This window comes from Xylocopa sonorina, chromosome 4, assembly GCF_050948175.1.
Source record: "Xylocopa sonorina isolate GNS202 chromosome 4, iyXylSono1_principal, whole genome shotgun sequence".
Taxonomy (NCBI): Eukaryota; Metazoa; Arthropoda; class Insecta; order Hymenoptera; family Apidae; genus Xylocopa; species Xylocopa sonorina.
The window spans coordinates 6,517,992-6,535,890 of record NC_135196.1 but is presented as its reverse complement, the minus strand read 5'-3'; the positions used below and the strand labels follow the sequence as shown (position 1 = coordinate 6,535,890).

The 17,899-nt window shown below is 39.4% G+C and overlaps 2 protein-coding genes and 1 non-coding gene across 3 annotated transcripts; 1 reads left to right on the top strand and 2 right to left on the bottom strand.

The window, feature by feature from the left end:
- Positions 1-262: 262 nt before the first annotated feature.
- Yif1 (Yip1d-interacting factor 1) lies at positions 263-2,000 on the bottom strand. Its single transcript, XM_076894121.1, has 4 exons — positions 1,787-2,000; positions 1,387-1,472; positions 980-1,312; positions 263-902 (listed from the first exon to the last, which is right to left on the bottom strand). Exons 1-4 carry the CDS (start codon positions 1,815-1,817, stop codon positions 369-371), a joined length of 984 nt encoding a protein of 327 aa, XP_076750236.1. The 5' UTR covers positions 1,818-2,000; the 3' UTR covers positions 263-368.
- Positions 2,001-2,349: 349 nt separating this feature from the next.
- Trnac-gca (transfer RNA cysteine (anticodon GCA)) lies at positions 2,350-2,421 on the bottom strand. The gene has a single exon. It is a non-coding gene; the product is annotated as a tRNA-Cys (tRNA).
- Positions 2,422-3,029: 608 nt separating this feature from the next.
- On the top strand, positions 3,030-17,538 carry LOC143423102 (uncharacterized). Its single transcript, XM_076894180.1, has 15 exons — positions 3,030-3,166; positions 7,609-7,941; positions 8,337-8,671; positions 10,622-10,898; positions 11,064-11,312; positions 11,974-12,398; positions 12,711-12,966; positions 13,080-14,119; positions 14,275-15,129; positions 15,184-15,572; positions 15,652-15,990; positions 16,076-16,152; positions 16,249-16,403; positions 16,657-16,727; positions 17,258-17,538. The coding sequence occupies exons 2-15, from the start codon at positions 7,736-7,738 to the stop codon at positions 17,423-17,425; spliced, it is 4,842 nt and encodes a 1,613-aa protein (XP_076750295.1). The 5' UTR covers positions 3,030-3,166; positions 7,609-7,735; the 3' UTR covers positions 17,426-17,538.
- The last annotated feature ends 361 nt before the right edge of the window (positions 17,539-17,899 follow it).

The following is a 17,899-nucleotide window of genomic DNA, read 5'->3' as shown; positions in this document are numbered from 1 at the left end:
GGTAATATTTCATCAATTTCTTTTTCAATTTATTATCATCTTTGTCTCTCATTGTTTTTTATGATAAAGATGAGATTTTACGCAAAGCTGTTAAACAAATTACTCTACTGCAAGGATTTTGATATAATAAATGTAATGCCTGACAATCTTTTTGTTTATGAACATGGAAGTGTGACACATTTTTTTACTCTCTAAATTTAATTTGTACCAAAGTTTTGACAAACTTTGTGTGAGAAATTATAGGATAGTTTAGTGAATAATAATCTTTGAAAGAATCTTTTATTACAAAAATGCACAGGCAATTTGATTAACCAAATAAATATACATTTCATTTGCGTAAATCGCATTTCCAATTTGTTCACCATCGATTAGATTAAGTGATACGATAGCCACCACATTAACACAGGCTGAATACCTGCTACAAATAATATAAAATAGAGCCTCCTTTTGTATCCAGCAGTTGTATACGAAGCTGTATAATTTTGCGGGATAACCCTTAAATTTAATGATCGCATAAGGAAAAATGCTAAAGATCCGCTGAAATACAGCCAAATTACATAATAACCAAATCTTCCAAGTACTAATGAAATCAAAAGTGCTGCATCAATACCGACATACTTATAACTGTAATAAGCTAATAAATCTAGTGTTGACAGACTTGTTTCGACATTCATCACATAAAGAATTATAGTGTGCACCATTAGCTCTATGATACTCCACGCAAGGGCTGAACTAGACAAAATACCTAACTGCTCTGGAGTAAAACGTTCCTGAACTCCTAAAACTAATCCAGCTGTAACTACATATGTTAAAAACGCCATCAGTGGAATATACATATCTGGGGCATTTTTCTCATAACGTGGTTGCAATGGTACACCCTGTTCGTACTTCACAGACCAATCCTGTTGGAAACATTACTCGTTTATATCTCTTAAGCGTAACTGGATTACTATACAAAAAACAGACCCAATAAACTTACTCTATTTGCAAATGGGAAGAACAATAATGCTAGTTTCTTAAAAACGTAGTCTGAGTTAACAGCAAAGTAATACTTCAGTGCTGTAACTGGTACATATTTTTCAAACTGCTGCTTGCCAGATCCTACTAAGGCATTTCCGTACTGCACGGCCATGTCAGTAATTACTGGTTGCGTCAGTAAATGTGTTCCAAATTGCGGTGATGGAAATTCATCTCCCTGACTTTCAGCAGGTGGATAATTTTGCATTGGCGTTGCACTGAATCCATATGGCGGTGGCTGTTCTTCTGGTACATTGAAACCGTATTCAGGTACCATGCCATTATTCATAGGAACCTATTGGAATAAAATAAAAGAAAAATGTTTTTTACACTTCATACTAAGTTGTCTTATTTTTATTAAGCCCTTACCTGCTGATTATACATATATGGATTCATAGGCATTGATGATGATGCGGGTAATCCAGCAGATGGATCTACTAACCTTTTTGGTTTTCCTGTAAAAATTAATCCATTAAAATAACTTTCTAATAGTAATACAAACTATACAGTTTAACTTTCATATAATGGTCCTAATATGTAAATTAAAAATACTGTTTACATAAAATAAAGAACGTTCAAAAATTATAACCTCCTTACAACAATGCAATATCACAATGTTATAATTTTACTGTACTATTACAAAAATATTCTAGGTGAGCAAAAAGCTTTTTAATTAAGATTATTACATTAAACTTTGAAGAATCTTAACTACAAATCATAACAATTATAAAGCATGATATGACAGGCATTCTTAAATCAGCAAACTTACCACGTCGTGGAGCTGTATGATTATAATTCATGACTTTGTAATTAAATTCCTCGAACTTGACTAAACTTTATCAAGGGAGACCAACTAGATATTAATTAAAATTTTATTGCTGACAAATACAGATCCCAATATTTTCATCAAGAAAGTCCAAAACACTTCATTCTACACGTCGCCATACCCCGTCATTCATTGCGGAATCTCCCACTACCAGTAGGTTGCGAGATACTGCACATAAATATTCTTAAATTACTGTAATTGATATGACATTTTGCGTCTACTACTACTGCAGTTCTAATATTTATTTTTACACATTTATAAATGTTTATTTCCATAAAATACCTTATAAAAAATGTTTGTTTTGATCTGTTCTGTATTAACATTCTTCAATTAAGTTTGATATATATGCACACAAGAAAAACAGAATAGAAAATAAACATTACATTCAATAAGATAACGTAATTGATATGAAATATTAAGTAAAAGTAAAATATTGAATATTTTTGTATTATAAAAATATTACAATATGAAAAAAGAAAGTTAGAAAAAGAAAAAAATGAAGGCTCAGGGGGCACCCGGGTTTGAACCGGGGACCTCTCGATCTGCAGTCGAATGCTCTACCACTGAGCTATACCCCCCGTTGTAAAGTAGTTTTGAGAATGGAAATTTCAAGTCGATAATAAGTACTTGCATTCTATTAATTATTTATAAAATTACTCACTATATAATCGTAATAAGAATAGTATATTACATAGATACGTTTTTTAATCTTCTTGACAGTCGAATTTAACATTTATAATATGTAACTTTAATAAATTTAAAGTTATACATTTCCTTAAGACGAGTATTGATAGAATTCTTTTTATAAGTTCAAATATATGTACAGAGCAAAACCAATGCGCAGAAAATATATGAACTATAAAAGATGCACTTTTACCTATATCTTATATTACAAGTATACCTTTACTTTAATCCTCTCATATAAATGCTAATCGTAAAGAACATTATTCACGATCTGAGATCAATCGATACTACATCTTCATACAAATTGAAAATTAAGTTAATTAAAAAATTATGCAACTGCAGTGAAAGATTGGAAAGTATACTAAGACATTTGTGTACATACTTTTAATCGTAGAAAAATAAATATTTCTTCCTCTGTTGATACGTTACTGGGACGGTGGTAACTAAGCAACCCTTGCATTAACTGGTCGCGGCATCAAAGGGATGCCAGTGCGCGTCCCACCCTCGTGTGGTGCGCTTCATAGTCTTCGAAACATAGTTAGATCGTGGACGAAACGTCATTCAGTGGTAAAAATATATTTCAGGAGTATACTTCGCGATGGAGAATACTCAAAAACTAGCAGCGCGATTTTTCAGAAAGTAAGCCTCAAGTAAAACATCTTTCCATGCTCTTCACTCTTTCAACACTTTCTACTGGGCTCAAGCAATTTCCACTTGCAATGAAACGCACGTGCAACTCTTGTTTTGAAGACGATGGTCCCTTGTTTTCATTTTTAACGATACACGTTATTTCATTGATATAATAAATATGTACGTTTTGATGCACATTGTAAAAACTTCTTTTCTATTTTTTTTACCTTGCCTTCCACTTCAAACCTGCATTAAGAAATGAAGTTCAATAAAGTACTTCTAAAGGAAGAAAGATCTGTTGTTTTATTGTCAGATACTTGTTATATGGCGAGTAAGTCTATATATGCAATCATAAATATGTATATAATAAGAGATTGACTTTGACTTTTCTTATAAGCAGAACAAATTTTTCAGTTATCTATAAGCTTACAAATAGAATAACCATGAACATCTATCATGACATAATATTACAAAATTATGTAAACTGTAAACTAAATGTTGTTAAATAATAATTTCACGTAAAGTAATAGCTGATGCTTATATCAGGAAAGTAGTATGAAAATATTTGATGATATCCTCTTAAAATTCTAATATGTATTCATATTTATGTTGCGCCATAAGTTCTAAATCTTTCTGTTCTAACATATAGGCACATTGTGTGTCTCAATATATTGACTTGATTATCTATCGCATTCTTTAATTAATGTATTATTCTTTACACGCACTAAATATTTCTTATCACGGCCACATTTTCCCAAAGAAATCACTGCGCGTTATTCGAAGATGAAACGTAGATTACACATTCATCAATGAAACACGCTGACGATACTACGCTTATCTGAACGGAAGCCCCTTGAATTTACTTCAAACACGCTAATACTATCCAGTAGTGATTCACACTTACTCACATTAATTTTATCTACTGAGCACAAAAGCATTATTAAACACAACGCATCGACACTAGTCAATTAAAAAATTCGACTTTAAAAATTGCATTGCTTAAATTCTATGACCTCGTTCTGTTTGCTCCTCGATCATTCGATCATTTCACCATTCACCTTTTCATCCTCCTTTCGTACGACTGCGATTGCTTTCACCCTCTGCTCCCGATCAACCATCCCAGGGGATCGATTTGGTCACCGATAAATACGATAAATCGAGCATTCTCGCGTCGTTACTGCACAACCCGCGTAATCTCACATGAAACCGGAGATGTTATCATTAAATATTAACGACGCGCCATCACGAAGGAACGAAGGCCTCCGCGAATTATTAACGGAGCAATAACGATCGACGTGCGGCACGGTGAATCAACGAAATAACGATTTTCAGTCATCGCCGCGTTACGGCAACACGTGCACGTGGGTTCGTTGTACGTGTGTATAGATATCATTAAACATTCGCCACTTTGCAAAGCACTGCCATGCTGATTCAGTCCTTGAGACAAGACATTCTTGGGATTTCGAATGCACTTTTTTCCAGTTCTTGTTACTCTGTCATATTGCTTACAAAGACAACACGCTTCTCAGAATACCTCTACCTTTGGTCGTTACGACCATTTCGTTTTCTGCCTTTAGAACGATCCAATGTTTCTCGTTGAATCGTGTTAGGCACACATGTAAGAAGAGTGAAAGAATAATTCGCGTCTGAATCGAAACGAGCGATTATTTTCATCGTTGGAATACAATTAAAAGTTGGAGATGTCGGACTTTGCGTTGATGTGTTCCATGGCAATTTCATGAGAAATTTCTGCACGTTTATTAATTTAACATTGCATCTCTTATTTCAGAGTTCTAGAATATTTGATGAGTTGATTTTTAGTTTTCTAAATAGATAGAATTTATTATTTCTTTTATTACATTTTTTTGTGTCCTCCATTTGGCAAAACTTGTTTGTTGGAAATCGATATAACGCGTTGACCATCGAGCTGTATGAAAAGTCCGTTCGTGACGATAATTATTCCGTCACAAACCCTTACGCTCTACACACCGTTAAGAGTGCATTGCAACACGCGTATGACAAATAATGCGCCACTTTTTTTTAAACATATCAGGCTGAGGAAGGTTCGTGCAGAACTTCGTCGGCTGATCATCGAATTAATTCATCATTGATAAAAACGAATCGCGTCAAAACGACGCTGGATTTTCAGAAAAGATAAATCGCTACTTGAAAACCCCTATCGATTCTTCCGTGCTGTTCCACACATTACAAACTGGCTGGAAGTCTGGTTCCACGATAGCGTGAAACGTGACGGGAAACAGCCTAAGAACGTAGACACTGCTGTTTAAGAACGGCGGTAACACCGTTCGAGGTGCACAGAAAATTGCCTCGATGATGCATACGTTACGAAACGATTTTCTGCATTTCGACCACTTCGATTCGACCTAGTGCAACAACCAATTTAAACGATTTGAGTCGATCAAATTATTAAAGGACATCTTCGCTGATTTTTTCCTATAATTGCATCTTCTCTTTATTTTTATCATTTTATAAGTACGCTTGAAAGATATTTCGTTCTTTCAAATTGTATCAAACATCATTTTAGTGTGAACCAACAGTTAACGTACCCATAATGTGAGACATATCCATTGCAATTCCTACTGAAAGTTTTTTACAATTGAATAGTATTATTACGAAGGGTGATGATTACGATTAGCCTGTTTCTCTGTCCCTAATCACTGTTGTATCGGCAATTTGATCGCATTTCACACATTCCATAGTCCACTCGAATTAGAATCCCCTATTTCACGGCGGACTTCAAGGGCGCTCGTCGACACGGCCGATGGAAGCAATTTCGTTTAGTGCTACTGTGTCAGTGGCGTGCACAGCTGTCCGTCTTTAATCTCTTATCAAACTTCTTTTCCCTTGAAAATCAATCGATTCATATCGCTCTATTTTCCGCGGGCTGCATACTACCCTGGCTGCACGCCGAACTTTCGAATTCCACCACCGTCAGTCTCCTCTTCTTTGGTTCTTACGACTTGGGCTAACGCACACAGTAGCCGTGTTCTCACTTGGTCAATCGATACGAAAGAGAGTATTATTTACGTCGTTATATGTTAAACAAAAGCATTAAAATTTCAAATTTTAAAATCAACTGTAATAGTGGCCTCGCATGGAAACTGATCCTCCTACGATAAGTAGAGGGCAATTAAAGTGAGCGAAATGAACGAGTTGCCATGCTTCGTACCTGCTTTCCCTCGTTTCTTCTTTTCCTCGCCTTTTTTCCCCTCCGCAATTATACGTGATCATGTGAAATATGTGAAAGGGTGAAAAAAGATCGTTCCGTTTACCATACAAATAGCTGTTCGTTATAACGATTACGAGTTTATTTGCGAGTCAATTTATTGTCAAAATTATAGTATCCTTAGGATATTTGTAGAGTCTAGCAGCAATCTTATCCCATTTTGTCTCGAGGGGGTGTAATACCATGAGGGAAAGAATGAAAACCGGACATTCGCCGACCTTGCCGTGAGAGCCAGCATAATAGTTTCTGACGAATGTTGGTGTTGTGGCGTTAGGTTTCTATGGTAGCGAGTGACCTGGTCAGTCCACCACGTGGTCAGTAACCGAGCTTTAAATTCGGGTCGGGTTTAGTGATAAACCCCCGATGGGATGTGCGATCGTGACAGCTCCTTCTTGTAAGAACGAGGTCTCGGTGTCAATCAGTTAATCATTAATCTAATTATTCTTTTTTTTTTATTTGCGTGACAGAATCTGATCGTGGAATGGACTTCGAAACGTGGTGCAGGCACACGATCGATGATTTGGTCAGAGAAATCTAGTCGAGGAATATTGAAAAATCTGCATAGAATTCCGCTTAATTTTGTTAATTACTGCATCGATTAATTGTCGAATTAGTGTGTTGCTGCATTACTGCAGACGTGTCTGCATGTTTCGGTAATTATTATTGAAACGGTTGTGAGTTGTTCATTGTTAGTCACGCAGTGTGGCTGTGTTTATTCCTCGCGCGCAGTAGTTAAAGCGCCTTCAGTCAGATAGTAGTAACAGACAGTACTACAATTACGTAGTAAAAAAGGTTGGGAAGAGATCAGACAACTCGAGGAAGGCTTTCATTTTACTTTCATTCACAATCAGTTCGTATTCACGATCTGTTACCATACATTGGCATGCACTGTTTCTAATAACTGATTTGCTTAAATTTATACAATATTGTGCCTAGAACTTTTATACAACGCAAAGTAGTAGTAATTAATTAGATAATTACTTTTTAAGTATCATGTTTCCTTCAATCGAACTATCTTTCATCTTTGATAAAGTTATGTGTTACACAAATTTTAAGGTGGATTCAATTTTGATTAATCAGCAAGTTCCATTTCTGCGTGTTGAAAAGAAAATTCAGAAAAAAGTGTAGAAAAGTGATTCCACGTATGTTTGAAACATGTATGCCCGCGCCAGGGAATAAACTTCGCACTAAATCTTTTTCCAAGGGGTGACCCAGTTCGTGGGTAGAGGAACCGGACATTCTCTTCGGCGCGATGAATTCGATCCGCGGAGAGGGCGAAAGATGCTTCCACGCGAGGTCAGACCAGTTGTGAACCGGTGCCAGAGACGGGCATGGACACTAAGACTCCACCGATCCCGTTGAAGGTCCAGGAGAAACCAAAACCGAAGCAACAAGAAACTGTCGCTGATGTGTCCTTGCCCCCGCTGACACCATACAGAAATCATCGCCAAAAACAGAAAACCCCTGGAACTCAGTGGTCGCGTGATGTACCGAGTGCTGTACGATATCAGGATTATCAGAAAAAAAGGCCTTACAGGTACACTTTCTCCTCGATCGATGCATGCATTTCTTTCGATTGTTGTTTGATATGGGCTCTCTACTCTTACGCGTAAAACAGAATCTTGAAAAACATTCAACATAAATGAATTCCGTTTTAATTTCGAAGAGAGTGGAAGCACTGAAGAATTCTAACAAATTTTCGTTTGCACTACGCATACATGACACAAATGTCACACGTTGAATCCTATAACTCACTTTATATCAATTTGAATTTTCTAACAGAGTGACATAAATTATTTTTGATTCGTAATAAGTGTTACGATTTGTGACATTTAGAAGTATGTACGATACGTGCGAAGAAAAATCGAGTCGGGTCGAAATTATTTTTCAAAATCTTGTCTTAAATTGCGAAACATCGTTTAACCCTTTCAGAGTGCTGCAAATTGGCGCGACACCTTTGATGCACGCCTGTCAACAGGGTGACAGAGCAAGAGTGTTGAGATTATTGAAAGAGCAAGAGGAAACGATTGGCTACAGAGATCGTACACTGAGGAGCGCCCTGCACTATTGCATGGACGCTGGAACCGGAGGTGCCGTCGCCGCGGCGGCACCGGAACTGGTGAACGCACCGGACGCGGAAGGACACACGCCATTGCACCTGGCTGTCATCGCTGGTGACACACAATTAGTGGCTGTTTTATTAGCAAACGGCGCTGATGTAAATGCTAAAGATCTGGAGGGACACAGTGTTCTTCACTGGGCTACTGGTACGTCTTCAAAAATGTTATAGTGCATCTATGAACCTGTTACAATTGTGAATATACATTGCATCCTCAGTAATGAATTACTCGTATCAAAGTTTAGATGGAAATTTGAAATTTTTTAAGTGATTTTACTTTAATGATTACTGACACGTAACTCCGAGAAACAACTCTCAAACTAGACTGATTCACAAGTGACTCATACCTCTTCGATTACACGATAGTCTTAACGCTTCATATATTCATACTTCCATATTTTAGGGTAATTCCAAGCTCCTATAGTTCTTGGAAGTTACTAGAATATGTGTTTCATTAACATTCCCCCTACAGTAAACTAAATATCATCATTAGTCAACTCTATCAAAGTAAATCCTTTTACTCTTAAAGATTTCTTATGCCACTCTTCAATCTGAACGCATATTCTTCTAATGTCATTGAAATATACAAATTAAGTAAAATTTCCTTAACCGTCAGGATCCAAATTTATGGAGAACTGACAGTTTATTCTTTACAAAGACATCCAACGATAAAAAATCAAATTTAAACACCCAATTACATAGTCTACATTTAATATTCAGTTCGTAATAATCACGTCTCGTGTGGATGGCAATTTTACGGTCAAAGGATACGGCTCGTGATCAAGATTAATCAAAGTATCGTTTAACTGTACGGAAAAAGTGAGCGCAAATTGAGGGCTTGCAACACAGCGGACCAATCTAATTTCGCTGTTGCGATTGAAAGGTCAAATCGCGGAGCTGGCCACGCACTCGTAACGATTCCTTAGAAGCTACGGAAACTGTGAATTACCAGGCGGTATCTTTTCCGTCGATCTCTGATAAAATAAGGGTGTATTTGTCAGGTAAGGTTAGTGGGTCAGTCCGAGTGACGTCATTCCGGTCCGGCAAGGAACACGCGAGACCCGCGCCGAGATAATCCACGAGATTGACCATAGCCGTCCTTGGTGAATTTAAATGACCGTAGATTTATTGCCTTATACAGCAATCGCCCGCTCTCTTAAATACGCGCGTCGGTTTTACGGTATGAAAAATAAAGTTCGTATCGGCGAGCCGCATCTGTGTAATTCACGAGCTCGTCTCGAGGACAGACCGCGATTCGCTTCTTACGAGCTAATATTTCGACCTACTTGGAGTGGTGTCGTTGCTTTATCGCTTGCTACGTTACTTCCGGCGTTCTGAATGCGACGCGATCGTATCTGCCGGGTCAATTATTGGAGACGTCTGGGACTATAGCGGTCGCGAGTGGCTGACAGTAAGCTATCTGCAAACGAGAGGTTGCAAGATTTAGGTTGCTTGTTATACGACTCGTCGATCGAATATGTGGCCTAAATTACCGATATTAATTTAGATGAAGCTGTTAAGATTAATCGCTTGAACGGCTTGTCGGTTGTGCCTGCTGTTCTTTAAGAATTGACATAAACGACTTTTGGTTGAAGAGTTGATAATCGTACGATCAGAGTACAACAGAATCGTTTGGTTCATCTGTATGTAGAGGCTGGTATATTATCGACTTTCCGTTTATTTTTTTTTATTTCAAATAAAGGAACTGGTGTTGATGTTACGTGCGAGCATAATACCGTTTGTAATCTCCCTACGCAAAGCTTGTTGCATTATTAACTTGACCTTTTCATCGGGAATTAGCTTAATATATGTTACCAGTACTGCAATAATTTTCATAAATTTCTATGCAAAACTAGTTGGTGTTGCCTTCAACGTCTTATTCATCATGTCAGCGTTGAACGGTTAGTCACAGATATTAATGTAAATCTGTTACTCAGCTTTTATCAAAGTTATTTCATCACTGTCGAACATATTACCACACTAAGTAGATACACCAACTACGAGATCCAACTAAAAAGTTATTTTGCTCGACGAAGCGACCACGCAAACAGATTATTTAATACAAAAATTAGAATGTCAATTTGTGATTATTATTTAGTGTGCGGGGAAGCAGAATGCGTTCGTTTGGTATTAGCAGCTGGTGCTCGACCATCGACGCCTGATCTACGCGGAGGATCTCCTCTTCATTATGCCGCGCAATGTTGCGGGGCAGCCGCGACTGCTGAGCTTGCTGTACCCAAGAAAGTTGGTTTAAAAGTCCTGCAGACCCTCCTGGAATTTGGCGCCGACGTGAACGCGAAAGACGAGGATGGAAGACAGCCAATTCTATGGGCGGCAAGTGCCGGCAGCGTGGAAGCTGTGTTGGCGTTGGCCAGGTAGCGTGTGATTTCATTCAAGGGACAGAGAAAGATAAAGAAAGAAAGAGGGAGATCAATGTTATGAAACAGCTACGAGAAATCTTACAGACATACGCACACTTTTCTGTGATTTTTTCTAGAAGAACAAAATGAACAATTGTAAAAACAATAATTAAAATACAGAGCCGGTGGTTCAGCTGCCGCAGGAGCCGCAGACAAGGATGGTTTGACTGCCCTCCATTGCGCCGCATCCAGAGGACACGCTAGATGCGTGGAAGCTTTGGTGAACCTCTGTGGTGCTCACCCTGACCATGTAGACGATAATGGATGTTCAGCTTTGCATTATGCCGCCACTCTCGGACATGCAGACGCAACGGCTTTAATCCTAAAGTTAGGGGCTGATCCGAATCGACAGGATCGAAAGGGTAGAACGTACGTATTGTGGAGTGTTAGAATCGATATTTGTTGGTGAAATGCAAATGGTATATGATTTTTAAGGGTGTGCATACTGTTGTTTCTCTGATTATTCGAAAAATGTGGAAAATATTTAATGAAAAAATTATTTGACTTCGTGGAGTATTGTATAGATGCGAAAAATATTGTGGAAGGAATTCAGATTTTCACTTTAACAGCGTGTTCATTGATAACGAAATGTACGGGCTGCATCGAGGAGAGAATTGATTAATACAACCAGAGTTCATAGGTCACATAGTACATTGACACTGCTATCTTCTACATATACATAGACATACGTATAATGCTAGATACTCCACCTAGATACTATACACTGTACATCATTATCAACCCGAGTCTACCGTAATGAAGACGTCGCCTTTAGAAAGTAGAATGAAAGAATGTACCTCGCGGGCTTGAATAAATAAAGCGACGTTCTGGGCCTGTATATACAGCAATAGAAAATTGCACACATAATAAAAATATAAATATAAAATACCTTTCATAGTCTCGACTATTAATTCTAAATTTAAATGAATCTAAATGAAGAAGAGTTTAAAACATTCATGCAAATTACGAATCGAGAAAAATTTCAAATGTTACCAGAATTAAAAAAGTTATACAGTATCTACTATTTCAGACCAGCACTTTGCGCGGCTGCGAAGGGTCAACTGGAGACCCTGAAGATTCTTGCCCAGCACGGTGGTTCCCTTTACGCGAGGACCGTACGTGGTACCGGTGTCGCGCACGAGGCAGTCGCTTCCGGTAGAATCGAGCTGATAAAATGGCTGGCGAAGAAACGTCCGAGCACTTTGGACGTGGCCACGCACGATGGCAAAACGCCGTTGCACGTGGCCGCTCTTCACGGCCATTTGGACGTCTGCAAGGTCCTTCTGGACAACGGCGCTAGGATCAATGCTGTGCTCAGGACCAGCAAAGGGAATCTGATGACAGCACTGGACGCGGCACTTTATAGGGGACACAGGGATTGCGCGAAATTGATCCAAATGCACGGTGGTACCACGGCACAGCAAATAAGGATGCAGAGAACTGTACCGAACAAAGGTCAGGTTAGGTATATACGTATTTACGATGATGTTTATTTAAATGGTATTGCTAAAAGACGGATAATTATGAATTTAAGTAATTATTGTATAAGTTGGTAATTTGTTAAGCGTTTTGTACTTATACCAAAAAATTTTATTTGCTTTGGATCATGATAAAGTCCAATTTTTTAAATGACAGTACATCCATTGAATAAATGAATAATTATTATAAGCAGTTTTATAATGATCCTATGTATGAAGTTAAATATCACAGTTCTGTAGGTGGATTAAATTCTTGATAGATTTTTAATTTTAGTCGAAACGATTTCAGTGTTCGCAACAAAATTGCGAATGAGACGCATCGATAGTAGCACCGATACGGAGAGCAGCCCCCGCAGACGAGGTCGTAGCCGCAAACTGCCAGAGTTATACTATGAGGAGCAGTGGGTCGAGAAGAGGACGCGGCGAAGAGGAAATTTGAGGAAATTGGCTCGCCAGGATAGCCGTAGCTTCAGCGAGGAAGAAATTAGATTGTCCAAGACATCCTCAAAGAAAGATCAAAGGAGAGCTCGCAGCGAGTCAGCGCGGTAAGGTTTTTCATTGAAATTTATTAAATTTCTCTTTTCTCTTTTCATTTCCTGCACGCGAGAGAAAAATTAAATACCTAAGCAGTGATACCACGGTTCGCTATATTAAACAGATACGAAGAGGACGACACTGATCAAAAATTAAGGAGGCGAAGAAAAAGCAAGAGGCGCTCGACGAAGTACAGACACGATTCGAGCGAATCGTCCATAGAATCGGATAGTTACGAGCATGTCGAAGACCCATCGAGGCAGAAATTCCGTAAAGAAGAGAGAACAGACAAAAGCAATGGGATGGAGGACAGAGAGGAGCTTAAAAAATACGACGACGACGAAAGCGTGAGCGATGACAGCCTGGAAGTGGTAGTGGTCCGGAAGTCCTTAGAGAAGAAATGCGAGAAGGTTGTATCCGGAAGAAGATCAAAGACACCTCGAGAGAGTTCGAGGGAAACAAAGTTCACTAAAACGCACAGAAGCACTAGGAGGAAGTCGAAACCCAACAAGTCGAAGGTGTCGGACAATGGCAAGAGTACCACCGACCGAATGCAGTCGCTGGACAAAGAACAGGAACCAAAGGGCTCTTCGTCTCATGGTCAAGAGACGTCGAGGACCTCGGTGGACGATGACAAAGAAAATCAGCAGAAAATTATTGAAAGTCGATATCGTAGAGACATAACCGACAGCACCAGTCAGGAAACAGTGGAACGCGTCGTCGTGACAGCCGTGGTCCACAAGGATCAAGGTCCTGACACGCCCAAGTCCGTGGTGGAAACCTCGAAGGAAGTCACTTTCGATGACAGACTGAGGACAGAGGTGATCGAAATGGAAGAGGTGTCTAGGGATGCCAGCTCAGACGCTGGTAAAGTGGACGATATTTTGGAGCAGAGTGACGAATCGCGCAGCAATCTCGTGCAGAAGGCAGTCAGTCTGAAGAAAGACGTGGAAGAAATGAGGCAACAGATGACGCAGGAGAAGACGCAGCAAGAAGAAGAAACGGGGCATGGTCAAGAGGGAAAGGATGGGAAGGATGTGACCGAAAGTAAGGATGGAAAGGATATTAAAGAAGATCAAAGTGAGGAAGCGAAGAAAGGGGATGATAAACCTCTTATAGAAGAAGAGAAGAAACAAGAAGGAAAAGAAGATGATAGTGAAAAAGGTAAGACTTTTCGCAGAATAATAATATGGGTGTCTGGTATATGGGTCTTGTCTCAGAAATTAATTTAACATTTGAAAAGAAAAAAAAGAATTAATGTACAGTATTTTTATTTGAAAAAAGTTTACTGTCAATTTTCTGTAGAGTCCTCTTTCCAGGCAGGTTAGACGCACACGAGACGACTGAGTCGGAAAGTCCCACGTTGGATTCTCAGAAGGAGTATCAACGAAGTCAAAGTCAGGAGAAAGACGAGCTCGCATCTAAATCGGAAGAAACGTCAGCTGAAACGAAGCATGACTTATCTGAGCAGACTTCCAAGGAAGAGCACGTGGAATCGGATAAGACGAGTAAATCCGAGAGTTCGATTAGCCAAAAAGACGCGCAGATAGAAGACGCGACACCAAGAACAGCTGCGGAAGACATTCCAGCGTCGGAGGAAGAGAAAAAATCGTCGCTGGAACGAGTTAAAAGTAAGTCGAAGAGTAAATCAGCAACTGCCAGGAGGAGGACGCCAATTGACGAGAGAAGATCGAAATCCTCGTCTTCGAGACAATCAGACGAAAGTCCTAAAAAAACCGCGGGAAGTCACAAACGAAGGGAATTCAGCAAGAAACGCGACTCCTCTACAAAAAAAGTTCCCACGAAATCAACGACAGAGAAGAGCAAAGAAAAAACTGACGAAGATGCAATTGACGAAAGCGTACTAACGAAGGAAGCACCGATGGTGTCACAGGAAAGCTCGAGCAAAGAGTCTCCGGATGAGAAAGAGCAAGTAGACTCTGCTCGTGGAAAATCGGTCGATTTCTCATCGTCGAAAGACTCCGCATTAGTGGAAGATGGTGAAGAGAGACCGTTAAGCGTCGATACTCCGACTGCCACGAAACGAAAGATGTCCAGCCAAGAGAAAGCTGCTCAAGACTCGCCTCCAGAAAAATCTGACTTAGACGATCGTAAGGCGGAGGACGAGACGAAGAAAGTGAAGAAACGTCCCGTGGAAGAGGCACTGGCTACAGGTGAGTATTAAAACCGCTGTACAGGCGTCTTTATGCTAGTTAGCGTGCTTTTAGAAGAGGAGAGCTTTCGATACATCGACGAAAGTTCCTCGAGTTCTCCGAAATCGGCGCAGATGAGACGCTCGAGGCCGTCGACCGGAAAGATTAGGAAAACCGGAGGGCGATCTGCAGCCAGGAAGTGTTTGTTCGAAAGCTCGGAGGAACGTTCTCCAGACAGAAGCGCCATTGTCGCGGTGATCGAGAGTCCAGAGTGGGACGACGAGGACGAGGAGATCGACAAGGAGATCAGAGACGCCACTGGAGATGATGCGGAACACGAGACGGAACCGGAAGAAGACAACGAAATGGGTGTGGTGAGGGTGCTGCCAAGCACGAGCGAGGAAGAAACGTCTCGGATTGGTCTTGATGTTTGCAAATCGTTGGCAACCGAGTCGTTACCCCAGGTAATCCTTTTTTAAAGCGAAAAATTTAAAATTAACGATTCAAAAATTAATATATAATTTTATTTTTTCTCTCGCACAGGTGCAGTCCAGTACTCGTACTCGTTTGGCACGGATTCAAAGCCCACAGGATAGCACGACTAGTCGATTACAAGGGAAACAACGTCGCGACAGTGGCGGCAGGGACAGTGGTATCGAACCTAGTCCAAGAGTATCGAGAATACCAAGAAGAAGAATCATGAAATGTTGTCCAAATACTGATAAACAGCAGGCGCTTAACATGGACACTATCACGAGGGACGTGCAAATCAGCCTGCGACGGTATCATTTAGAAAGGAAGATATTTTTTCAATTAATGGAACTGAAAAGATTGCAAATACGCCATGGCAGAGCGAACGAACAAGTTCTGGTTAAAAGACAGGTAATAACTTTACCTATTTTGTGGTATCATCTATTTGTTTAGCTCTGTGTATTGATAAATTATACTGTAATTGCATTTATTTTAGGTAGATACTTTCCACAAGGCGGGACTGTCTGGTCCCACCCTTGGCGTAGCGAAATACGAACAACCCTTAACGTTCAGGTAATTGTTTTTGGTAAACGGCAAACGCAGAAATAGAATACATTTTTGCGACATTTAAAACGATACATAGGAATGTAATTAAGCGTTACGTATTAGGCATTTCGAGGCATTCTTGTACGATCAACTGAGGAAACTCCAGAAACGGCCAGCAACCCCAGATTTCTGCACGGAAGCGAAACAGTGCACCCAGAAAACTCATCGCTGTCATCACGCCACGAGTGCTTACACTTCTTATCCTGTGTACACATATCGTACGTTATCACTGTATATCGTTAAAGAAAGTAATTTTCAGAATTCCATTTCAGACATTCAGAAATAATATAATTAAATTGACAATTTTTTAAATCGATCTTCTTACAATTTATAATTATCACCATCAAAATTTGTATACCAAATTCAACTTCCATTATGATCCTGAAATGGAACACTGAATGCATGAATTCAATCCAGACGATTTTCAAAAGGAATCAGTTTCCCTATTGTGATTGTAGATTATAATTGCAGTAGGTGGAGGCGGCCAAGAACAAGCGGATCTTCTTCCGAAGATAGAGAGTCGTGGAAAGGGACAAATGACGGTAAGATTTAATTATTCGAATAGAAGATAATAATTACATAAGTGCAAAGTATTTCTAAAACCACATAACTACCAGACTGAACGTCGAAACGAAGTTTTTAAATGTGACGTGTACAGACAAAAGTGATCCAAAAATGATAGGGATGATTCTATGATGTAAGTCGTAAGAAGAAAATGAATAGTGACAAGATTGCGCTTAAAAGCTTCGTTTACGAGAGAAACGACTTTGAAGATCCTTCGTAAATCTTTGGTGTATCCTTTGAAAATCCTTTGAAAATCCCGTGCAGTATATAATGGGTAAGAGCCCATAAGCCAATTTAACGCGGATGCCTGCGAGCAACCAAATAGGATTTTGTCGTACGTCTCTATGTCTTCATGGTCTTTTATTATATTCTATTCATGCATGTATACACGGTGGAATTTCAAGATCGTTTTTCCTTCAACGTTTTCACGTCCTCGCATTCTTACTGGGAATATTTTATGAGGAAGTTTATGGAGGAATACGTGGAAAAATGTGGTTGTCGGTTGCAGGTCGAAGTAACGCACGGAGAAGAGAAGCAGATAATAGCTCTTCCAGCTGAAAGACTGGATCGTACAAAGAAATACTACGTAACGTTCACTGTCAAAGGGGAAGCACAACAAGAAACGGAGAAGCCCAAATCGGCGATCGGCGTCCATCGACATGCCAAAAGCGTTTAAGAAATATTTCATTATAACATGTCGGTTACAACTTCCTACATCGACGATTTTTGCTGCGGTTCTCTTGTTCGAAGGTGTACCAAAAACATTTCTATACTTTTCTACGCGATCTTTCATTCCTTTTTTGTAAGTAGACTGCTGACGTTTGTGCAAAAATTGGTAACAACTGTATACGTTGTAATATGTATTTGGACGGTGGAACAAACTTTGTTCTGAATTAATCTTTTAGCTGTTACATCCATAATCTTGTCATAATATCACACTACTTTCTATTGTAACAGAAGCATAAATTATTTTGTCGCAATTTTTCTATTTTCCAAAAACTATGCATATCTCAAAGTTAATTTAATCTTGCAATCTTGACTCATCGCAATCATAGCTCTAATTTGCACAAAGTGTCGCAGTCTAATTGCAAGTATAATAGTCAATCGTTGCAATTGCTGTTTGCCATCAGTTTTTCTACAATTCTATAAA

Coding starts and splice junctions, on each gene's coding strand:
- Yif1 (XM_076894121.1), bottom strand. CDS start 1,817: ATGAATTATAATCATACAGCTCCACGACGTG. Junction 1,473..1,786: donor TCATACAGCTCCACGACGTG/GTAAGTTTGCTG, acceptor TAATTTTTACAG/GAAAACCAAAAAGGTTAGTA. Junction 903..979: donor TCTTCCCATTTGCAAATAGA/GTAAGTTTATTG, acceptor TGTTTCCAACAG/GATTGGTCTGTGAAGTACGA.
- LOC143423102 (XM_076894180.1), top strand. CDS start 7,736: ATGGACACTAAGACTCCACCGATCCCGTTGAAGGTCCAGGAGAAACCA. Junction 15,991..16,075: donor AAGTTCTGGTTAAAAGACAG/GTAATAACTTTA, acceptor CATTTATTTTAG/GTAGATACTTTCCACAAGGC. Junction 16,153..16,248: donor GAACAACCCTTAACGTTCAG/GTAATTGTTTTT, acceptor GTTACGTATTAG/GCATTTCGAGGCATTCTTGT.